Raw genomic sequence first — 25,636 nt, forward strand, 5'->3', positions numbered from 1 at the left:
TAAAAAAATAATAATGACGTGGCAGAATTATAATTCAATTTTTGTTCAGAATTTCAATTTTTTTTATTAAAAAAATTAATGACGTGGCCGAATTATAATTGGTCACGTGTAAAAAATGGTTTTGCAAAACCACTGTTAAAAAATAATGGCATGAATGAGCCTTTTCTTAAACGTAATGACATAGATGAGCCAAACTTTTAACGGATGGCATAAATGAGCCTTTTCTGAAAGTTCAATAGCATATTTGAGCCTTTTCCTTTTTTTTAATAAAAAGTTACATTTGAACAAGAATATAACCGAGCTACACATAAGTATAAAACATTATCTAGGATTCTCACTCCTTTTTATTTTAAGTAGATAGATAAGGGTTTTATTTATTGGTGGTCATTCATCTTTGAATGTATCACATAAAAGTCCCCTTTCCTTTTTAATATGGAAATCATTCAACTTTAGGATTATTAAAAAAAATAATTACTCTTCCATTTCCAATGGAGGTTTATGATTTATGACACATTTTTTGGCTATATAAAGTCATTAAATTTTGCCAAATTAATTAAAAAGTAAATTTCACCTGAAATTTTACATTTTGTGTTGAAAAGATGGCATGACACTCCAATACGAATCAATTACATATACAATGATCTTAGAAATCCCCCTTAATGTTTTCTAAATAAATTAGTAGCTATAATTATAAAAGGGAATCACAATTTTTAAATCATAAATTCGGATCATAATTTTTACTTATTAGATTTTAAATATATTATTTAATACATTAAATAATTTTTTAATATAGACTTTGAGCCAATATTATTAAGTCCTGCCTAAAGGTGTTAAGAAGTAGATTGAGAATTTTGCCGACTTAAAATAAGTTGGGTTAATAAATTAGCAGATTATTGACTTGCCTAAAAATTACTTATTTTGAAATGTCGTAAACCTTTATAAATGCGTATTTTTTTTCCGGACTAACTCAAAAAAATTATACACATGATTTTTCTTATTTGTTATACCTTTGGTTCACATTTGGGAAAAAAAAGTTCACAATTATAAGTGCACTAGAAGATCAAAACTAAGGAACAACACTTTACGCTAAAAAAATATAACTTTCTGAGATGAATTCGACAATTCTTTTTGCTATGATTTCAAAATTACAGTACGAATTGGGTGGTTCAATCAAACACAATTTGGAGCTCATTTAATTTGATATCATATGGTGTCATTTGCTCAAACAATGTCAAAACATCAAATCATCAATCAAGTCCACAGAACTCATCTGAGACCTCCATAATACAAATCAAATATGCAAATATATCATAAAATGCATTTTGAATTAGTTGTAATCATTAAATCACCAATCTAAGGTCGTCTTGTCTAAATATTGACCAAGACTAATTCTAAACTTTTAAAAAAATCTAAAAATCAACTCAACAGTCTAAATCACTCTCGAAATCCATGTAAACCATTCAATCAAGTTATAAATCATCTTCCGCATCTAGCAGAGCCATCAAAACTCAAATTCGAACCCATTAATTTAGAATGTTGACTTTGGTCAAATTTTTCATTTTCAAACTTCTAAAAATAAAATTTCTTCTCTAAAACTCATCTGAGCATCTCGAGAATTTCGTCATTTACACGCGTGAATCATAAACAACATAATGAATCTACGAGAAAGGTCAAATTGTAAAAAAAATATATATATGTTCAAAAGCACAAAATGATCATACAAATTGTTACAAAATCTAAAAACTCTAATTAAGACCAAAGAAATTTTAACTCTCCACCGAACTATCATCATACTCCTTAACTAGAATAATTTTAATATTTTACTATGATGCGTATTTCAATAATTTTAGTCTAATAGAAAGTACTATATGAATTACTATCAAAAATCTACTTTCTTTTTATCTTAGTTATAGATACACGATATCCGTTCATATCTATAAATAAATTCTTTCAGATTTATGGGTGACCTCTTTTAATAAAAACAAGATATAATTAATTCATCATACTGATGAGAAGGGGAACTTCATATAATCATTCTAAATTTATTGATCATATTAGAAAAAAAAGATACATCACAAATTAAATTTCTAAATAACCGCTCAAAAAACTTATTTATATTTTTTTCTAATTTGTCACTTATTCGTCCCTCTCTCGTAAAACTTAAAACGTGTACATTTTTAGTGAAATAAAGATGACAACAATTCTTCCTCAGAGCAGTTATCTTTCTAATTTTCCTTGTTGAGGCCAATCGATTTACATGCATGCTTTCACACAGAGCAAGTTGTGATATTTTTAATAATATAAAAATAGGTGTCAATATACAATGATTTTGACAATAATATTATATGAGTTCCATAATATAATGTATAATAATATTGTGTTCATGTTCATACTAAACAAGAGGAAAGGAAGTTCAAAGAATAAAATAAAGTAGTTATAGTTTTATTTAAAAAAAGGAATTTTAAATTTACAAATTCAGAAACATAATTTTAATTTATTATAAATTTATGGTTGGTTGTTTCACCTTTTATTGTTCACCGGGAATACCAAAAATAGAATAAAATAATGGTAAAAGTGTGTGTTTAAAGAAAGGCAAAAAATATATATATAATAAAATAATAGCAAAAGTGTATATAGTCCCCAATAGTTGTGTTTTCCATCTTTAACAACAAGCTAATAAAATATTCCAAAGAGGTGAAGACAATAAAAATTGGATACAATATAATAAAATGATTTAATGTTACTGGTCTCGTATTTTTAGACATTTCTTAAAATAGCAAGAAAAATTTATAAACGACAATAATAAGGTATATATATGAGTTATAAACCATGACACTCTTAATAGTTCTAATGCATCATCTGTCATTGTACCTTTCATTTAAAATTATGTTGTAGCTAAAAAATATGATGAAGTGTAATCTATAAATTTGTTTTAAAAAATAAAAATGATTTAATACGTAAATATTGAAGGATGTTATATTTATTTTGGTACATAATATATATGTTAAACAATTAGTGATGACATAAGCCTTCGAGATTTGACACGAGAAGCTTGTCCGCTAAATAATTTAAAGAGTAAATTTTAGGTTTAGCAAATATTAAAATCATATTTATATGTTATAACTATAGTTTGTATAATTGCACTCCATAGCAAACTTTATGCTTGTTATGGCTATTAATCTGTATATTTTGGTATACATATACATAAAAATATGTATTTGGGTCTATTTGTATATTTTGGTATACAAATGGGTCCTGCATTTGTATATTTCGGTATACAAATGAGTCCTGCATTTGTATATTTTGGTATACAAATGGGTCCTGCATTTGTATATTTCGGTATACAAATGGGTCCTGCATTTGTATATTTCGGTATACAAATGGGATGGTAAAAAACATGGAATGTTTGCTGCGAATTACAAATAAAAGAAATTATGGCTATAACATTTAATTTGAATTAATAGTTTGTTATTTCATACAATTTTCCCTAATTTAAATACTTAAATATATTCAACTTTTTATTTTTGTAACAATAACTCTAGAGAAAATCAAATAAAATTATACATAAAAAAACTAATGATATAGTTAAATTTTATACGATAAAATTATAATGGAGTAAATTTATTTCGATCAAACATATACTCCAACTTTAGGGGTGCTTAGCTTTATTAAAAATTTTGAGATCATATCAATCATCATGTTTAAAAAGTATAAACTTCCTCAATTACACGTTTAAAATAGTGTATACCACCTAAATATTGTGTATAATACCATCATCTCAATTACTTGTCAAATTATGTCATCGCTTTATTTTAAGAGGAAAAACTCTAATCCTTGCTAGTGTTATTAGTAATAATTTTCATAGTTATACTCTCACTATTGAAACAATAAATTTATTATGCAAAAAAATTATTGCACCAAAATACACCATTCAAGAATGATACAAGTAAAATTAAAAATCGAAAGCTACAAGCTAATATAAATATTTTTTTGGAATGTGTTAAATTTCAAGGTTCATATAAAACTAACAAAGGGGAAGACACTAGGAAGGAGAGTTGCTATTGCAAGAAATTCTTAAAATAAATATACAATTATGGACATATAGTTTTGAGTACAATTATGATATTAAACTAATAAATATATATCTTATTGTCTTTCAAAATTCAATGTTTATGCATATTCTTTTTATTTTGACAAAACTTGTAACGATCCATTAAATTAGTCCAGGTGAAATTCTGAACACCTAAACTTAATCTATGACCATTTGAATATCTAATTTATATTAAAATTAATGCAATCCGTTATTAGATTACTAGAATTATCAATCTTTCCTTTACTTATATCTGACCCCTTTCAAATAATATTCTCACAAATAATTTTTTTTAATTAACATTATAGTAATACTTTTGTATTTAAATTTAGTATAAAGAGTTAAAGTTGCCTACGCATAACGAATGTATCAAAAATCTAAGTAAAAACAAGAGAAATATAATTGTAAATTAAAGTTGAAAGTTAAAACTTATTTGTGCTAGTTACCAACTTCATCCCAAATTATTGAAATAACAATTTGCTAACAATTTTATAGAAGAGAATGAGGGATATAGTAAGATAGTTGTAAAAAATAAAAGAGATATAAGATATTTAAAGTTAAAAATTAACTTAGGTTAAAATATAAATTAATCAAATAAGGCTAAAAATATAATTTCGCGAGATTGAAATAAAGATATTCATTCTTAGCCATTGGCCAACAACTAAGATACTCCATTTGTAATTTATAATATTTTTGATTAAATTCAGTAAGAAATCTGAACACTCTGCTTGGATCATTGTTACTCATTGTATTGTAGTGTATCGTTATCATGCCTACAATATTTGTTTTGATTGTTACTTAAAATGTATTGTATTGTATTGTTAAATTTCGTTGTTACGTAACAATAAAAAACCCCATTTTATGGAACAACCGATTTGGTGTGTTCCCATTGTTACTTAATTTCTTTTTCCAATTATATCATGGCATAATATTTCATAATACTTTTTTACCCTTTACCCTATATTATTTAATTCTAGTCAAACCTCCTACCCTAGAATAATTAAGGATATTTTAGTAAATTTATAAATTACAATACAGTATGATACAGTCAAACCAAACAATAAAAATATTATTAAACAGTAACAGACAATACAGTCTAGCCAAACATTGTGCCTACCATACAGTACAGTACAATAGAGTACAATGCAATACAATATATTGTGAAAACAATGGATAACAATGATCCAAATAGAGTGGAAAGCAATTTTAAGGTGGACTAGTCTCACATGCCCAACGACTTATATCGATTCCTTCCCCATCCTGTCTTCCTAAGTCCAACCACTATCTCCTTTACAATTTCGGGGTCAACTCAATTGTCGGAACAAGCACATACTGATTAGTCTACTTGACTGATGTATTGTTACGAGGGGTATATGCATTGTTTGCATTTTGTATATGTATGTGTATATGAGATTTGCACCCTAATTTTATTACTTATGAAACGATATTTTTAATTACTTATATAGTAAAATATAAAATCAAATCAAATATCTTTGACATTAAGTTTATGTGTTGAAGGTTGAATGAATGTTTTTTTCTTCTATAATCTCTCATGTATTTATGTGAGATTAGATCAAGACAATGCAAGTATAATAAAAAGATTTTGAAATTCACATTCCAGTAAAGATAAATCTCACATATAGAGAATTAAGAGATATGTCTTAGGAGTATTTTAAAAAAAATGAAAAATAGATTGAGAATACCAAATGAGTTTTTATAGAATTGAGTGATATGTAGATTTGGTTCTTTTGTAAAGAAACATATTCAAGGCCTCTATCAGAAATTGTATGATTGGTTGAGTTCAATTGATTTGACGAAGAAGCAATGCCATTAAAGAATTCAATTCTTAGTAGCGATATATTCGATAGGTCCAACATACTATGATATTATTTATGTGACTCGTTAAAAACGTAAACTTATGAATTTTCTTTTCATTCAATATTTGATATGGACACAAATTTTTGATGCCCAAGATTTTTTTTCATTAGAACTTTAACCTCTTTAATTTTCTTTTTACAAGCGTGTCCTCATAAGTAACATAAGAAATGACCCTTTATATGATTTTGCAAAAAAATTAAAAAGTTAGAATGCAAATCATTTTTATATATATACAAGTGCATATTTTCAAAAAAAAATTAAAAAAACAAATTTTAAGGATGCAAACTGCAAAAGTATTTATTAAGTTTTTGGCCAAAAATTATCTTTAAACTATACTCTCAACTTGACTATATCCTTCAATTATTCATATGAACATAAAATGTCTTTAATCTATTTAAAATGTGCAATTTCATCCTATTGTTTAAACATATCAATGAACTAATAATTGTCATCAGTGCTCCATCGAAGGTCTCCAAACTTCACCATGATTAATCACCCACTTCCTTACTCAAACATATTACTTCTGGTCTGATTCAAAACTAATTCTCCTGCGGTAACACACACAAAGAAAAATTCAGTACTACTAATGCTCAAGAATAATTCTTTTCCATGATACCAAGAGTGATCTATATGCGAAGAAAATTAAGTTATCGTTTACTTTCAATTTTCTCTATTTCGTACTGATATCGTTATACACACTTATAAAATTCAGGGACCTTTAATGAAAAAGTATTTTAATAGTCTGTAGCTCAATTGATTAACTACACAAACTTTCATTTTATTAGAGAATGTTCGATTTTCCACCTGTCCCAACCTCAAAAAATATAAATAAAAATGACTAAATAGTCCAACCCCTATTTTGATAATTTTCTCATGGGTACGGAGTCCCTTTGTTAGAAAATGTTTTATCCTCAATGTGAGACTTTCCGCTGCAAATTTAAATTTAGTCAGACTCTAATATAAATATGAAACACCGAATATAAAACCAAAAAAAGACCTTTTCTCATTGAGAGACCTTATTTCCAAATAAAGTTCCTACTTAGTGCTAGCTGGTCCTTGCCAGTTGCCATTTTAAAAACTTTAGCTGCATATAAATTCAGCAACAGACGGAGCTCGATAACTGATATTCACGCAATCATTTCACCTTTTCCCCATTTTTTTCTCTCACACACAAACCCAAATCGTTTTTTTGCTTCGTTCTTCTCTAATTCTTTGGATCTGTAGAAGAAGAAGTAAAGAAGATCAACATGGTTGAGACCAGAAGAAGTTCTTCATCAAAGCGTTCGCTTTCTCCCCCATCATCTTCTCTTCAGAATAATGGCAAGCGCTCTAAGGTTAGGCTTTTTTTCTTATCTGATTATCAATTTAGATTTTGGGGGTCGGCCAAATCCAGTTCTTTCCGTTTGAATCGATGTTAAAACATGCAAGAAAGAATTGGGGTTGTTTGAATTTTGTTTATAATTTAACTAGAGTTTAAATCTTGGTTTTTTTTTGTTTTGGGGTTACTTTTTCTTGAGTTGTTCGAATTTTGTATGTAATTTGATACGCCTTGTAGGCGGTGGAGGCATTGTCTTCGACTAATGATACCCTTGGGGAGAAATCCCAGGGTGGGGTAAATGATTCAGGGCCGGAATCTGCTGAGCAAGAGGTTCGATCAGCTGATCTCGCTGGAGCCAGTGTATTGAAATCATCGGATGATGCCGCTGCTACTGCGGCTGCTGCTGCGCCACAGAAATCGATGGAAACTGAAGGGGCAAACGAGCCTTTGGTATCACCGATGACTTTAGGTGCGGTTTTTTTCTTTGCATGTGCTTCGATTTTATCAAAATTTTGATCTTTCTGATGTTTCTTGAACTTATGTGTGATGGGTTTAGGTGATTCTGCAATTGATGTGGAGAAATCCAAGTCAAATGGGTCGGCATTGAACCGGGGAAAGAAGCGGCAGCTGAAATCTAATGGTGCTGCGTGGGGTAAACTTCTTTCACAGTGCTCTCAGGTGGGTTCTTAAGCTTTCTGTATGTTTATCTTTGATTCTTGCAGGTGGGTTTTGCTTCTTAAGCTTTCAGTAAGATTATCTTCTACTCTTGTAACTGGTAAAGTAGTAAAGATTCCAGAAAATTTCGAGATGAATAAGTAGGACATATGTGATGGAATGCTGATGATTTGACACCAAAATTAGTAATCCATTAACTAGCTTACTGCCACGGGTAACAAGTGAGTAAAGTTTCAATTTTTGAGCAACCTTAAAAAAATTATGGATGTGGACAAGTGTAAAATCTGAAGTTGAGGGAAGGGAATGAGTTGATTAATCTTCTGATGTAATGTGGACAAGTGTAGAAAAGGGGGAACCCAGGGGAGGGGTAATAGGCTAAAGTGATCTGCTAACAGGTAGAGGAACATTTTGACGTCGAACACGAGGAGTGTAGATGATCTCTTGAAATGACTAGTAGTGAAAGCCACATAGAAGGGGGGCCAAATTTGGCAAGTCTGTGAAAGACAAACACTGAAAATGTATCAAATACAATAGTATCATCGTTGTGGGGGAAACCTTTCTTTTTTGATCCGCACATGTAATCGTTATGGGGAAACCTTCTTTTTTAATTGAAATCATTGTTATGGAAAGTTAGATTTGTGGGCTGGACTTTCTCAGTAAATAGATGTCAGCATTGTTAATAAAGTGGGACAAAAGGGTGCTCAAAAGTATAAGGTGCCTTCACAGACACATTCTTTTGAGATGCACTTTCAAACGTGTCAATTTTTTTTGTGGTTTCTCAAGGATTACAGCGACTGCATACATGGCCTGCTGATCAATAAGGAGGGAGATTTAGGAGAAACAGAGTATGAAGTATGTTGGAAATGTCATTCCTGGGTAGTGATGAGGGCATATCATTTTGTTAGATATGTGGAAGACAAGATTCTATGCTATCAACTTGCATTGAGGAAAGCCAAAATTCACATGGAGAAATGGGAGAGTCCATATCTTTACCATTTTTTTATCTCCACAAAATAGGATGAAAAGTTTCTCATTTTCATCCAAAAGGATTTACCGAGGCCTTTCAGAGCAATCTTTTTTCTTAATTTTGGTTGATAAGTAAATGTATTTCCTTAGCTAGTAGCATGAAGGTACTGCAGAAGTATAAGAAGGGGAGCTATGTTTTCACAACCATCTGTCTAGATTCATATACTCCAAATACTCTAAGAGAAGAGCCATAACAAGCATCATATCTCTTTTTTAAAGAGTACACGCTTACAGAGACTCTGTTTGTTTCCATTTATTAATAGAGTCATGCACAAGATTCTAGTCCTCTTTAGATCTGGAATATGTAGGTAGAACATCAGAATTTTAACGAGAACGTGAAATCTTGATGTGGTAGTTACTCCATTTTGTGATGACTGCAATGTATTGATGAGAAAAGTGAAGTTGCGGAGGAATGATTGAAGAAATGGAAGGAAGAGGCTTTTGGGATCTTTCCATTTTTTGAAATGGAAGATTTCAAACCTATTCTGGGCATTGAAGTTACTGGATTAAAAGGATGAAAGGGAAGACCTAAGTGGCGATGAGGAGATTACAAGAGAAATGACACATTAAATGGGTTATAACAGGTGATAGCGAAATGAAGTTCTTCTTTGGGATGACTAACACTCATTACTCATAGAAGAGATAATTTTGTGAAGTGTCTTAGTATTGATAGAAGGGAGGCATTAGAGCAGGAAGATATTAGGAACATACTCCAAAGTATTATTACAATCTCTTTAAGGAGATGGAAGATTTGGGGACCAATGTTGAACAAAGATACTTTTCAGACTATAGGGAAGATTTGGAGAAACTATTCAGCAAAGAGATCTTACTTTCAAGAGCTCAAGCTCTGGGAAGTTGCTTGGGAGCGTGCCTAGTCTGGATGGCTTCACAGTTCACTGTAGCTTTCTTTGACCAATGTGAAGAGTGGAATTAGTTGGGAAGAAGGTGGTAGAATGCACTAACCACTGATGTTAGCATGGACTCTTTGAAAGGAGTTTTAACTTTTCCATTTTAGGTTGTAATCGGAAAAGGTTAGGTGACATTTAAAGTTATTGGCCAGGCCAGTTCGGTTGAAAGTATGGCCAGATATATACAGCCTGACACTCAATCAGATGCAATACCAGCAGACTACAAAAATCAGGGTACCTGATGCATAACTTTTAGGAAAAATCTGAATGATTGGGATTTGGGAAGTCTGGTATAGGGATCTTACTACTTTTTGTTTTCTGAAAAGTTGTACAAAAAAGACTAGATGTGAATGCGTAGTCTGGTATGGGGATTTTAAATTTCTAAATGTTGCATTAGGAAAAATCTGAATGATTGGAAAGTCAGGTATAGGGATCTTGCTACATTTTGTTTTATGGAAAGTTGTACAAAAAAGAGTAGACATGGATGCGTAATCTGGTATGGGGATTTTAAATTTCTAAATGTAGGTGCAATGTTTTGATCTTCATTATTGATTAAAGGTGTTCTTTTTGTTTTTGTTAGGTTGTTCTTTTTGATAAATTTAATTAAAGACTTGTTCAAAGAAGCATTATGTGAAGAATCCATTTTTCTTCTGTGGAAGTTTGTGTTGTGTGCTCGAAAAGATCTTCTAGAAAAGCATAAGATTGTCTGAGGTAGTGTCTCTATGTTGTCCAACAAACCAACATGAGTTCCCAGGCAGGTGAGATGAGTGCTGAAGCGCAAGTTGGCTTTGTACCACAATTGTTTGTACCCTATTGTGTGGTCTAGTGGTCAATAAAGTGATTTTAAGAGGCATGAGGTGTCAAGCTCAAATTTCAGCCGAGGCAATAACACCAGGTGATTTATTCCCGTCTATCCCAGATTTGGTGGACAGAGGTACTCAGTACCTGAATTAGTAGGAGGTAACGGGTACCTCGTGGAAGTAGTCAAGGTGCACCCAAGCTAGCAAAAACACCACATTATAAAAAATGTTAAAAATATAAAAGATAGACATGGTAGGTTGGTGTTGGAAACATGTTGAAAGTTGAGTTAGACTTTACACAAAGGTGCACCTTATAATGTCTCCAGACTGCTTTGGTGTGATTCATTCACTTAAGTCTGGTTATAGTTCTTCTTTTGATATGGAATTTTGAGAGACAACTTTATTTTTTAGTGTGTCGAGGAGACGAGGCTTGGTGCTGGCCACTTAATTGGCTGTCTTTCAACATTAGCATTATGGAAGAAAGTTTCTTTATACTGTCAAACTTAAATATGCTGAAAATGGTTGCATGTAATATCAAGCTTTTCACTTTTTAAAGTAGGCGGGATCACTTTACATATTTACCATACCTTATATCAACAACATCCGAGATGCCAACTTGTTGATGGGCTTTCTTCTGAAATTAAGCCACCTAATACACTAATTAGCTTCTACTTGCTTTTGCAGAATCCTCATCTTGTCATGCATCGCCCAATGTATACTGTAGGTCAAAGTCGTAGCAGTGACTTGTGGATAGGAGATTCTACTGTTAGTAAAGCTTTATGTAATCTCAAGCACACTGAGACAGAGGTAAGCCTGAGTTTTTCTTAAGCCACTATTTTATCCTGGTGTAAAAGTAGTGTTTCTTCATCGTTTTAACATTGTTTTCTTTTGTTTCCCGCTTTTAGTAAAAAGAAAACCACATTATTCATTCTGTTTATGTTTTCTTTATGACTAGAAAGGGGTATCCATTACTCTTCTTGAAATTACGGGGAAAAAAGGCGATGTGCAAGTCAATGGCAAGGTGTACCCAAAGAATTCTACTGTTCCTCTCAAAGGAGGTGATGAGGTTGTTTTTGGCTCATCTGGTCAACATGCTTACGTATCCTTAATTCATTGTGTTTGAGAGTTAATACACATGTAAAAAATGTAAAATCCATTTGGATGTTAGAACTAGAACTACCAGCATTTCCTTGACTTATACTTTAGATCTTTGATAACGACTTATCTGCTACAAGTTTGGCCCATCCTGTAAGCATATTGGAAGCTCATAGTGGATCAATCAAGGGACTGCGTCTTGAGGCAAGGTCCGGGGATCCCTCCACTGTAGCTGTTGCATCGACCCTGGCATCTTTGTCAAATCTTCGGAAAGACTTGTCCCTTCTCCCACCATCATCTCAAAATGACAAGGATGCAAAACAAGGTTCAGAGGTGCCAATACTACCCGCTGCCAGTGGTCTGAGTCTGACAGAGAAAGATGATTTAGATACTGATATGAAGGATGCTTCTGATGGTAATGACGAACATGGTGTTTTGGTGGATGAGAAGAATGATGTAATATCTCCTGGCATTGAGAATGGTAACTTGAATCTTGATAATGTTGTACTAGATTCAGTTGATGCAGAGATTGGAAAGGTGCAACCTCTCCTTCAAGTGCTTGCTGGATCTTCTGCTTCTGAGTTTGATTTGAGTGGTAGCATTTCCAAAATTTTCGAGGAGCAAAGGAATTTCCGAGAACTACTCAAGGATATTGATCCTCCAATTTCTGCTTTAACTAGGCGCCAAACATTTAAAAATGCCTTACAGCAAGGAGTAGTTGATTTCAACACGATTGATGTCACATTTGAAAATTTTCCATATTACTTATGGTAAATATTGATTCTTATCCCCCCCCCCCCAATTTTTTGGTTGGTATTGCTTTTGTTTCTCTCTTCATTACTTTTGTTCTAGTTGAAATTGGCACTTATGTATTTCTGGAATGTGTTTCATTGATTTCTATACCACATTTTTATCTGACAGTGAAAACACAAAGAATGTTCTGATTGCTTCCACTTATATACACTTGAAGTGTAACGGGTTTGCACAATATGTATCAGATCTCCCCACAGTGTGCCCTAGGATTTTGCTATCGGGTCCAGCAGGTAACTACTGCTCCATAAAAATCACTTATCTAGTTTTGTTGAGTTCAATCCTGCCCTAAAAATCACTTATCTAGTTTTGTTGAGTTCAATCCTGCCCTAAAAATCACATTTTGGCTTGCTGCTCACAGGTTCAGAAATTTATCAGGAGACATTGGCCAAAGCACTTGCTAAATACTTTTGTGCTAAGCTACTGATAGTTGATTCTCTCTTGCTGCCTGGTGTAAGTATCTTCTGTTAGTTGGCTCATACGTGTCCTCATTTGAGGGGCTCATACTTTTTTACCACTTGTTACACCCAAGATGCCCCTTTATATTGGGTTATCTTACTTCCTATCGCCTCATTTCATGAAAAGTTGGAAATGTAGTTGAAAGCTATACTAGAAATACGCAACAAGCTAAGACTGTTTGGATCGCAGGCCATAAAAGTGGAAATGTAGTTGAAAGCTATATGAGAAATAGCAACAAGCTAAAACTGTTCGGATCACAGGCCATTTCTGGATTTCCAATTCTTTTCATTGTAATAAATGAAATAGGAAAGTCTGTTTATTGGGGTTGAAAAAAGGAAACTTCTATCTAATATTATTATAGACCATGAGCTCCTTTGCATAATGGCCAAATGTTTCTTTTTTTTCTAGTGTAATAATCAAGAGATAAACTACTACATGCATTAAGGTTCATCTCATCTAGATTTACTGACAGAATATATGCAAAATGGCTTGAAAATCAGGAAAAAAAAGCTTTGGGTAAGGGGGGAAAGAAAGGAAAGCATTTTGGTTTGAGCCTAGACCTCGAGAACAATAGGGATATCACTTTAATAGGGAGTTACAGAATGGGACAGGAACTTTGGCTGCAAATTTTGTTTGCTCGTGTAAATCAACAATTTTCCTTGTTTCTTTTGGGATTTTGTTAGTATGCTCCTGTAAATCAACGCTGAACATCCACAGTGCCCACTGCAAGCCAGATTAGAAGTAAATAGGGAAGTGCTTGACGGCTGGCTCAGGACAATACAATCTAAAGTTTTGCAAAATTTTCCAATAATCATATGGATGGTGGTCAAACTATTGGAGAGTATTTTATCAACTTAACTGCTGCCCACCTGAGAATTATTGTGCAGTGTTAAGTGAAATGGGAGGGATTGGTTCTTTGAAATTTCTGTTATTATTGGTGTAAGAACAGGTTAATGTGATTGAATTTTCATTATCCTCCAATTCATTTGCTTTTTCTTTAATATTATGTAGGGTTCAAGTGCCAAAGATGTCGAGCCTGTTAAGGTAAGTTCAAAACCAGAGAGAGCTAGTGTATTTGCTAAACGTGCTGCGCAAGCGGCAGCACTGCATCTTAATAAGAAGCCAGCTTCAAGCGTTGAGGCTGATATTACTGGTGGTTCAATTTTAAGTTCTCATGCTCAGCCCAAGCAGGAGGCATCAACTGCCTCGTCAAAAAACTACACTTTTAAGAAAGGTAATTGTTGCTTTATTAGTGAGGACTCCTTTTAGATTCTCTTTTTCTGTCTCTCTCTGATAAAGATAGGAACCATCACTTCATTATATACATCGGGCTAGAAAATATCCTTTTGAGGTGGCAGTTTTGTGCTTAATGCTAAACCTGTCATTTTGACAGGTGATAGAGTGAAGTATGTTGGATCCTTAACATCAGGCTTTTCTCCATTGCAAGCACCTTTAAGGTAACTGCAATAAGTTCTGTTAATTTATTTTCCAGTGATATTAGTTCAGTACGCTCATTAATTCTCATACATAGTATGCTTGATGATGCATTTTGAATCAGTTCTGAAAACTTGCTGTTTGAATAATGCTCTCTGCCAGGATTGACAAAACACGCTATTAGTCTACTTGTTATTCTCTGTGAACAAAATGCTCTCTGTCAGGATTGACTTGTTGTTTAGTTCATTTTCTTGTGAACAAAATGCTCTCTATTGAGATATGTCTGTCAGTCATTCCTTTACTTTAAAATTCACTAAACATGCATGAATGCAGGGGTCCAACATATGGTTACAGGGGCAAAGTGGTTCTTGCATTTGAGGAAAATGGGTCCTCTAAAATTGGTGTCAGATTTGATAGATCAATTCCAGAGGGTAATGATCTTGGTGGTCTGTGCGATGAAGATCATGGGTTCTTTTGTGCTGGTATTTCTCTGCTGGCTGGTTTATATCAGAAAGTTCCATCATTTATTTTTGTTGCCTGTCCCAGCTACGTCGAATAACAGAGCATGCCATTTTGGTGACCTGATCTTTTCTTTTTCCGCAGCTGACTTGCTCCGTCTTGATAGCTCAAGCACTGATGAAATTGATAAACTTGCTATTAATGAACTCTTTGAGGTATTTTCTAATATTCCTCTCCATGATACTATTCCACTTCTTAGCCGAGTGTGATTAGTTTATTTATACGTTTTATCTATGTAGGTTGCTTCAAAAGAAAGTAAAAGTGGCCCTCTTGTTCTGTTCATCAAAGACATTGAGAAGTCTATGGTGGGTAATCCTGAGGCCTATGCTGCTTTCAAGATTAAGCTCGAGCATTTGCCAGAGAATGTTGTTGCCATAGCTTCCCATGCCCAGTCGGACAGCCGAAAGGAGAAAGTATGCAAAGGCATAGTTATTTTACATTCCTTTCTGATAAAAAATTGACTTGTGATTCTGATGGCCTTACTTTATCTGGTACAGTCGCATCCTGGTGGCTTGCTATTTACAAAATTTGGAAGTAACCAAACGGCATTGCTTGACCTTGCCTTCCCAGTATGTAACACTTTCTCTTCCTTTTCCTTTTGTTTTTGGTTTTCCCATTTCTTGTTCTTAGTGTTGTACCCAAGAACTATGAGGATGTAAGGCACTGTACCTGCACGTCTTAGGGGAGGTTGTCAATGTGCTAATACCCTAATATGGATTTTCTTTATTTTGTTATTATCCATGACTGAAACTACGTAGTCTCCAAGCCTTTTACATTTGGTCATTTATGAATTGCATAGTTGAAGAGCATACAATACAAAACACTCTTTTTCCCCAATATGCTGAGGTGTAGGAGTCGTCAAAGGATTGAGTGTCAATTGGGTTTTAAAAATATAGGTGCCAGCTTTAATCCACAAAAACCCATTCCTCATACTTCGTTCTTATACAATACATTTTTCTCTACCCCAATGGGCCTACCACTCTACTCTCCACTTAAATGCCGGACTATTGTCTGCGGCTGGGTTCGAGCCCATAACATGCACCTAATTATATATCACCCACTGCGCTCTTACCACTAGACCAAAGCCCTGAGAGCTGATTCCCGTCCATATTTCACATTTCTCAATTACCCAAAGTACTTTTACCCATCTGTCTCTGTCTTTCAAGTACTCCACACACCAATTGCCATCAAAAAGTTATTTTTTTAACACACCTATGTAGATACATATATATGACGTGTCTACACTAGCAAATTGTTTCATATAATTATTTGAAAGTATTTTTGTGTTAAGTCACAAAATTTAAATTTATCTTCTATTTTCCTATGCTGACATTATGTTCCGAATAGTATTACACTCACATGTTTGCATGGTTGAGCTACAACTCAAACTCTTTCCTACATTACATGAAATTCTCAGGCATAGTGATCTCAAATTTATGGATTAGGTTGGGTATCGGCAGGAATAGATTGGGTTTTAGTAATCAGTACAGACATAACCAAGCCACCTGACACCCATTTTATCCATATCCTTCTTCTTTCTTCTTATACAGCACAGATGTTTCTGTTCTTACCTATCTTATACCAGGCATACCTTTCTACCCTTACTCATATCTGTCTTTCAATCACCGAAGCTACTACCACCCAGTGTATCAAAAGCAAAAAGCACAAAAAAGCTCTAAGGTCAGTAGGGGAATTAGGTGCAAATAAAGCGTGAGGCAGTGAGCTTTAATGAAAAACACGCGAAGGGAGAAAAAATACAAATATATATGTTTAGTTCAAGTCTAATAATTTATAAGCTTGAATGACAAATATATGAACAAAGAAATTGATTTCTTTAACATTTAAGAGAAATATCAATTGTTTAGTGTTGCCTCTTCAGAAGAGTCTTATTGTCAAGGAAAAGTATGCCTTAGAACCCTGATGATGACACTGAAGCGCACATTAAGTGAGGCAAAGCACGCCTTTGACAACACTGCTACCACCTACCAATGGCCTCTAGAAATTTTCTTTCATGTGTGGTGTTTGTAGTAGATGCTGCATATGTATGATGTATCTGTAAGTATGAGGTAGGGGAGTTACAGAATGAAAGGTTATTTTTTTTTGAGATAAAGGTAACTGAGAATGAAAGGTTATTAGGAGGGGTAGGAAGGAAATAGTATAGTTTTTTTTTCTAGAAGAATGAAAACACCAAGTTTCTTTCGCTGGAGTTGTTTGGGCATGAGAGGGTGCCAGGTGTGGTGTGCAAAGAAATTGACTAGAACATGTTTTTAATGTTTATGTGACTTTTTCCTTGATCTAATCCTTTAAACTTCCATTCTATCCCCAACCATCCCCCAAAAGAAACTTGGCATTTCTTAAACCCACACGCAGCTCAATCAAAATGGATTTTGAAACCTATTTTAACCACTGTGTGCTAAACCGTTTTTATGAACTAATATGGTTCATGTGGGTCTGGAATGGACAAGCCTAGCAGCTTGGGTTTAACTTGCTAGCTCTACTCGCAGTTGCAAAGTAGAGAGGAGTCGTTGTCATTGCTAATAATATTTTCTTGACAAGTTATCGTTATTATTGACTTATCAAAAAAGTTGTTATTGATGTTATCTTTTCCATGAGGGCTATTGTTGCTGATTCTTATTATTATTGGTGTCTCCTTGAAGTTTCTAGGTGAACGTCTAATTGCATTCTAGAAGTACATGCACCTGTAAAATGGTTGGTATCACTGCATTTAATGTCATTTCTTTCCAGGATAATTTTGGTAGGTTGCAAGATAGAAGCAAAGAAACCCCCAAGACAATGAAGCAGCTCACACGGCTGTTTCCCAACAAAGTTACCATACAGATACCTCAGGTAACTTTCAGTTTATGTTTAGACTGACAACTGCATTAATTTTGATGCAAGCATTTAATATAGGTCTTGTGGCAGGACGAAACCTTATTATCCGACTGGAAGCAAAAGTTAGATCGGGATATGGAAACTATGAAATCTCAGTCAAACATAGCAAGCATTCGCAATGTGAGTGCTATATACTTACCAGCTAAGGGGGAAAAAAACTTTTATCTTAGATCCCTTCAGTGTTCTCCAGTTGTGGATTATGTAGGACCATATGAAATATTCTATGTTCTGTGAAATTCTAATTACTTACATAGGCAACACCATGGACATTTCTTTAGCATTTCGATTTTCATTTTCTTACTGTCTTGTGCTGGATTCACCTGAAAGTCCAAAACCACCTTCTCATCAGTGCATCTCTTGTGAGAAGAAGCAGTTGATTTTGTTCGACCACTCATGGACCTAAAGCTGTAAAGCATAAGAATAATGTTTACAATTGACAGTTATGGTGATTGTGTAAGAAAGATAGAAGAGTATGATGCTCTTATGAAATTGCATCATCAATGAACTGATTTGTTGAGTTATTCTAACTGTATGAGTGATTTCAGGTTTTGAATCGAATCAAAATTAATTGCGATGACCTTGAAACTCTATGCGTAAAAGATCAAGCACTGACGAATGAAAGTAAGTAATTTCTCATAGCTTTAGGCCGTTTAGATTTGAAATGCTTTAATTGATCATAATAGTCTGTCATGTTTATTGATGTGGTTGTCAAGGTGTTGAAAAAATAATCGGCTGGGCTTTGAGTCATCACTATATGCATGAATCTGAGTCTTCAATGAAAGAGCCGAAGCTAATTATCTCCAGCGAAAGGTCAAATTTAATTCACTCTAGTTCATAATGTTGTAACATGTAGAATAAATGTTCTCTTGGTTCAATTGTCTAGGGGCGAAGCTCTTTCGGTTAGTTTACATGTCACTGAAATGTCTTTTTATTCGCAGCATTGCTTATGGGCTCAGTATGTTTCAAGGCATTCAGGGTGAAACCAAGAGTTTAAAGAAATCCCTCAAGGTGAAGGCTCTAAATTTTTTTCTCAACTGTGCAAATTTACTTATTTTGAAGGTGCTTCTCGTTCTGAATTTCCTGAATTGTGAGATGGGTGCTTGATTTTCAGGATGTGGTTACTGAAAATGAATTCGAGAAGAAACTACTTGGGGATGTAATTCCTCCTACTGATATTGGTGTTACTTTTAATGACATTGGAGCGTTGGAAACTGTCAAGGATACTCTGAAAGAACTGGTGATGCTGCCTCTTCAGCGACCGGAATTGTTTTGTAAAGGACAGCTGACCAAGGTAAAAGGAATTTGCTTTATGTTGAGGTGTATTGGCATCTTCATTTCCCCCTGTGTGTGTGTGTGTGTGTTTTTTTTTTTTTTTGGTTTTGGGGGGGGAGGTTTAGGTTATTAAAACTTGTTCATCAAGTATGCACTTGTGTTTCTGAATAAGATGCTATCTGCAGCCTTGCAAGGGAATATTGCTCTTTGGACCTCCAGGTACCGGTAAAACAATGCTTGCAAAAGCTGTTGCTACTGAAGCTGGTGCAAACTTTATCAACATATCAATGTCAAGCATTACATCCAAGGTACTACTGATATGTGATTTCTGCCATTTCTTTTCTGACTTGTCCTTCTTAAAATGGTTGACAACTTTTTCTTGCCAGTGGTTCGGTGAAGGGGAGAAGTATGTCAAAGCAGTCTTCACGTTAGCTAGTAAAATAGCTCCTAGTGTTGTTTTCGTTGACGAGGTTGGTGACATTTTCTGCACAATGCAACCATCGCTGCCCCAAATTTATTTCCTAAGTAGATGACAGTTTGATTTTCCTTTTCACATCCCTATAAAGTTATTAAATTTTCTTCTTTATGTCATTCTTGTTTATACTTTCCTTTTCCATCCATTTTTTCATGTCTACTAGGTGGACAGCATGTTGGGAAGACGAGAAAATCCGGGAGAGCATGAAGCTATGCGGAAGATGAAGAATGAATTCATGGTTAATTGGGATGGTTTGCGTACGAAAGACAAGGAACGGGTTCTTGTACTTGCTGCAACAAATAGACCCTTCGACCTTGATGAAGCAGTTATTAGGAGGCTTCCCCGTAGGTAAAACTTAAATTTAATTATTTTCTTGTGATTTATGTAACTGATTGATTGATCATGATGTCCAAGTGATTTATGGGTAGTGATGCCGTAAGTGTACCTTTGATGCAGGTTAATGGTAAACTTGCCAGATGCTTCAAATAGGGAGAAAATTTTGGGAGTTATATTGGCGAAGGAAGAATTAGCCCCAAATGTCAATTTAGAATCTATTGCTACTATGACGGACGGGTATTCAGGGAGTGATTTAAAGGTCTGGATCAAGATTACTTGTATTTCCTAATGCATTAATTTTTGCAATCCCTTCAAAATAACTGCATTTATTATTCCATGTTGCATATCATACTTACTGCCACTTTGAATTTCCTATCCCAGAATTTATGTGTGAGCGCTGCGCATTGCCCTATTAGAGAAATTTTGGAGAAGGAGAAGAAGGTCAGTCGACTGAGTTCTGTCTTGTTGTTCCTTATAATTCTGTAACCTTTCAACATTTGGTTGAATTGGTGACCTGGATCCACAACATACAAAAAATGCAACTATCACTAATTTTGTTTGGAAGTCGTTTAGTTATGCTTCATGATGTGTGTGTTTCATTTCGTGATGTTTGAAATTATTGGGTCATCATCATCTGCGAGGTGTCTTTACACTTTAATCTGCTAATCTATCGATTATTTTCTTTTTTTCTTTTCTTTTGGGGCATGATTTCAGGAGAAAACATCGGCAATTGCAGAGAACAGGCCAACACCGGCATTGCATAGTAGTGCAGACATTCGTCCTCTTAACATGGATGATTTTAAGTATGCACATGAGCAGGTACAATAGCACATACTGTGGTTTGTTAAGATGATTTTTATGTGGTGCATTCTACTTTCTTTGTGAAATTTACTTGGGGTTCAGGAGAAAGGTTGGTAACTTTATTTACTGCCAAGTGAACTTTGGGACTCTCAGGGATCCTTTCGGATGTCAACTTGTTGCAGATCGTCAACGTTAGATAGATATGTACTCAAGTGATTAGTTTTATTTTAATTATATATTTGTTGGTGGGTTTGGGAGCTGTCGTCATACAATTAAGGGTAAATCATATTAACTGGGTGAGTGTTGTTGGTTCTCACGTGTTATTACATGCTACTGGTGAAGTAGTTAAAACAGAATTCGGTTCATGTGGTTGCACAAGAGTCCAATCCAACATTTTGTGGTTTCAATGAGGTAGCCTGAATTCATCTTGAAAGATCAATAGCTCCTCCAACCGAGATAATTCTCTCTTTCTAGTGGCTTCTTTCCTGGGTTGCAAGTCTAAAGATTTTTTATTACAGTAACATCTCCTAGTCAGCCATTAGTATAGGGACCTTGTACCTGCACTGGGTGGCCCTTAATCTGACAAGCGAAATATAGAGATATTCCAATACTCTTCTCTTTTATAATGGTGCGTAGCCACGTTATATACCTTGCGTCCTAGTTTTATCAGCTAATTGCTTTGGCCCCTATACAGCATCACCATCTTTGTAACGGTGCGATGCCTGCAATAGTGTTGATACGAGTGATTAAGAGGATGTCCATTGGGTAAAGCCATGTTGGGGGTTCGAGGAACTTTGGTACTTGGACTTACGAGCTCAAATGCTATTCTTTAGGCAACTAATCTTATCCTTGTTATTATGCTTGCATGCTCCAGAATTCCCCCTTATCTGTAATGAAGAAGAGAAGTTGATATAATGCGATCACATGACCATCACTCTTGATTCCTCCATGATAGCAGCTAATTTGATAACCTCAATCAGATATCGATATCATGTTCCTTCTGAGAAATATCTTGCTGCATACGTGATGTTGGATGTTGATATCATTAGTAGATTCATGACTTGTTTGTGTGTTGACAAATGCAGGTATGTGCCAGTGTATCATCAGAATCTTCAAATATGAATGAGCTTCTCCAGTGGAATGATTTATATGGAGAAGGTGGATCAAGAAAGAAAACATCTCTCAGTTACTTCATGTAGAGGAGATATGTATAACTTTATAGCAAGGCATTGGTTTATTTGTTTCCCTGTTCTGCAACCCGAGATAACAGCGAGATCAGCATGCGTTGATAATCCATTTCAGGTTCCCCAAAGTCCAATTGGCCTTGGCCCCTGACCCCCTTGTGTATCATACTTAGTTGATAGGAGTTTTTCCAATTGCAAGTCCTGAAGTCTCACCCAATTTTCTCATTTGTAGCTCTCTTCTCTGTACATATGAGTTGAGTAATTTAAGAAAAAGCATATTCTAATATTCTTTTTCTGCATTTGAGTTTTGTATAGTTTGATTTCTTTTGATGGAGCAGGCCTTGTTCTATTGAATATTTTAGTTTACTTCGGATAGTATTTCGACTTCGTTGAGCACGGACACCACCTCAATCCCTGCTCTCTCTCTCTCTCACGAGATTGACTGCAAAATGCTTTCCTCTGTGAGTACGTCTAGCATAAGGTCACCGACATCACGTAAGAACTTATCTACCAAGTGAATTTTTTAGGTAGATTGTACCCATTTCTTACAAACATGAAAACAAAAGTGAAGGAACAATACATCCAGAGATCTGTGTATGTGATTTTTCTTCTTTCTATTTGGGTTCACGTAAATGTTTCCTTTTAGGGTATTCCTAGTTTCAATAGAGACATAAGAGTTAATTCCCTGTCCAGCAACAGAGATAGCGTGACACCATTAGTGCAGGTCGCTACTTATGCGATGAGGAATTTTGCTACCTTAGAGAATAGTGTTGAAATCCTAGCTTCGCCTTTCGGCTGCTGTGCATCATAACACAGCCTTCATAGTGGCAGTGATCTTAAGAAAATGAAGATAAGAGGGGGAAAAAAAGAAGGCAAAACTATCTCACTACCAAGTTTGAGAACATGATTGCTGCCTTGCTGGTAATCACGGTCTTCCCTGAAAATGAATATGAATTGTATAACTAATGGTATGTTCGAATTTGGCCTCAACTGGCAAGTAAATACAACAATTTTGAGTATGCATATTTAAACACGTCAATTTGTCTCCGTAGTGCCAGTTGAACACTCCAACTTAGAAAATGATCAACTAGGTACCTCTAAAATTTATATGTTACATCAGCATTGAGTGTTCATAAGACACAATGAGGACGTTGGAGTATTTAGTTGCCAGATGAGACCTAGTTAACATGTCCAGATCAAGTTTTTGAAGTTGTTTGTCCAGTGATGGTGTGCCTGATGCTGTGAATGATAAAGTGTGTAAAATCTGAATCACTCTGTGAGGTGTGTTGAAGTCCTGGAGTGATTAATTGTCATCCCTTTAAGTTCGATGACCTCATTTTACAAAGTCAAGTTTGTGATTAAACTTTTAACATGTCAAGTGTACGTTTTTCTTTCTTTAGCCTCCTTTGTCTTTCGAAAACAACCTCTCTAACTCCACAAGACACGGGTAAGATACACACGGCTAAGCCAAGTACACATTACTATCAATACAAAACATAAATCAAATAGAGCGTGCAGCATTTTGCTATGTAGGCAACAAAATAATAAAAATTGTCTATGAAAATGACCTATGAATTCGAAAACAAGAAGAATATATTGAAACACAACTTGTCTTAACGCTACTAAATAGTAAAATACCATACCTTAAAATAACATGTAAAGCTAAGCTGAAATAACGATTATCTGACTAAAATTTCATGCAAAATGGAGCTTTGGCACCAGCTAGAGCAAGAACAGATGCTGGAATTCCCCACAAGGAGTCACCACATATTAAACCAGAAGCCACTGCAGGTCCAAAATCTTTTGCCTTCTGCTTGTTATACATTTGCCAACCGAATAGGATCAATGACCCTAAACACATGTCAATGGCAAAGTACCCTCCAAGGTAAAATGGTATAGCCATACACATTGGACTCGGAATGAATCGATAAATTCTATACTTGGTCTCAAATTTCTCCAGCAACTGAGTCACTAGGTTGATGAGTATTGCAGCTAGAAAGAACCAAATAGAGAGGCTGAGGCAATGAGTGGGTAGACTATCAAAACCTTCAACTCCAAGTAAGGCGATTCCACGATACATGAGAGCATATGGTGCAGGGTATGGACCATTTGGATCACCTAAATGATAGGCAGTGTTGAAAATTGAGAAGACTAGAGGGGTTATGATGCAACCCATGGCAGTTCCAATGAGTTGGCTAAAGAACATGGAACGCGGAGATGAAAGGGTTAAGTAACCAGTTTTGAAATCTCCCATCAAGCCAGAAGCTGTGTCTACTATACACATCATCAAACCACATGAAGCGAGCCCAGCAATCACTCCACCGTTCTCCAAACCAACCCAATAACTAAACGTAAGGATTGCAATTTTTCCATAATTTGAGGCAAGGGACCAATCAGTAAGACCTGCTCCATAAGAATTGCAGAAGGCCAAAATAGGAGCGATTAAATAGGCAACCAAAACATGATACCATTTGAGTGAGGGGAAGATAATGGGTATCGCAATGATAGATACAACTACAATACAAGCGTATCCCACAGCTGCTGCCCAGTTAGGAATCTGGTCTTTCAAGAAGTACTCGTTTTGTATCTTATTGTCATCATCCTCTTCTTCATCTTCTTTCCGAGAACTCTTTCTCTTTGTGAAACTTAAGATTGTAACCACCAACATATAGGCAAAATGAAAAACACCATCACCAAGCATCATGGCAATCGCGATAAATACTCTGTATCCTTGAATACCATGAAGACTTGTCGCGGATAAATCAGCAGAGTACCAAACCCCTTTCTTTGCTTCAATCATTGGCCACATTATACCCCATGATACTATAGCACCAATTAGCAATGATATGTTGACCATGTAAGGGCAAAGCATACCAACTCCAACATACGTAGACGAGAAATCAAAATAGAACCTTTTAGCATAAGCTTGAGCACCAAATGTATGCAAGCTACCAAATCCACACCCTTCATCCCGTGCAACTAACCACTGAATAGCCCCGAATATAAAGCTGAACCCAAACGATTTGAACAATGAACCAACTTGTTTCTTCGCGAGCTTAGCTCCTTTTGGAGTGTGAAAACAGTTGATAAGGTATGCAGTTGCAGTTCCACTAGGATATGTCAACTTATACTTGATTATCATCAACTTTCTTAATGCAACAATAGAGAAGAGGCCCGCGAAACTAACCACAAAAAGATAAGGAAACATCCAACTAATAGAAAGTGTCTTAGTATTATTGGGGGTATTTCCTGCCCCTGATTGAGTTGCTATATACGGACTCATTCCCAACATATAACTTGTTGTCCCGCTGCTAAAAGCAATGCCAGAAGAAGCAACGACACACGTCTGTATAACAGTATTCTCCTGCCTTGTAAAAGGCTGCTTCAACATGCCAAACTTGTCAATAACAACAGTCCATGATCTAACCCCCGCGAACCCCAACAGTCCAGCTGCCACATTGAGAGAAGGGATAACACCAGTTGTGAGATTGAGTTTGCAAACGATGAAGTTGAAGACAACGCTCAAGATCAATCCGGTCAACATTGCCCTCAACGTTATTTGTTTCTGCCACGGAGGCACATATTCGTCCTTGAATGCATCCTCTGTTGATTCCACCCGCACACCTCCCCTTTCTTCATCCTCCTCATCTCTATTTCTCACCAT

At 35.1% G+C, this 25,636-nt stretch overlaps 2 protein-coding genes across 3 annotated transcripts; one reads left to right on the plus strand and one right to left on the minus strand.

The window, feature by feature from the left end:
- Window positions 1-7,014: 7,014 nt before the first annotated feature.
- On the plus strand, window positions 7,015-22,258 carry LOC125808206 (uncharacterized). 2 transcript variants are annotated; one of them, XM_049487927.1, is made up of 27 exons: window positions 7,015-7,302; window positions 7,524-7,755; window positions 7,843-7,964; window positions 11,380-11,502; window positions 11,651-11,794; window positions 11,902-12,560; window positions 12,712-12,833; window positions 12,962-13,053; window positions 14,071-14,293; window positions 14,453-14,516; window positions 14,827-14,975; window positions 15,097-15,167; window positions 15,252-15,425; window positions 15,510-15,581; window positions 17,758-17,859; window positions 17,935-18,024; window positions 18,450-18,525; window positions 18,618-18,714; window positions 18,843-18,912; window positions 19,016-19,195; window positions 19,362-19,484; window positions 19,563-19,646; window positions 19,815-19,999; window positions 20,108-20,246; window positions 20,369-20,428; window positions 20,702-20,806; window positions 21,874-22,258. In XM_049487927.1, exons 1-27 carry the CDS (start codon window positions 7,216-7,218, stop codon window positions 21,985-21,987), a joined length of 3,759 nt encoding a protein of 1,252 aa, XP_049343884.1. In that variant the 5' UTR covers window positions 7,015-7,215; the 3' UTR covers window positions 21,988-22,258. The 2 variants fall into 2 exon arrangements, with proteins under 2 accessions (XP_049343884.1, XP_049343885.1); XM_049487928.1 differs by having other exon boundaries at window positions 7,016-7,302; window positions 7,575-7,755.
- Window positions 22,259-23,659: 1,401 nt separating this feature from the next.
- On the minus strand, window positions 23,660-25,636 carry LOC125808246 (probable metal-nicotianamine transporter YSL7). Its single transcript, XM_049487964.1, has one exon. The coding sequence runs from the start codon at window positions 25,634-25,636 to the stop codon at window positions 23,660-23,662; it is 1,977 nt and encodes a 658-aa protein (XP_049343921.1).

This window comes from Solanum verrucosum, unplaced genomic scaffold (assembly GCF_900185275.1).
Source record: "Solanum verrucosum unplaced genomic scaffold, falcon-dt-bn FXZP01000234.1, whole genome shotgun sequence".
Taxonomy (NCBI): domain Eukaryota; kingdom Viridiplantae; phylum Streptophyta; class Magnoliopsida; order Solanales; family Solanaceae; genus Solanum; species Solanum verrucosum.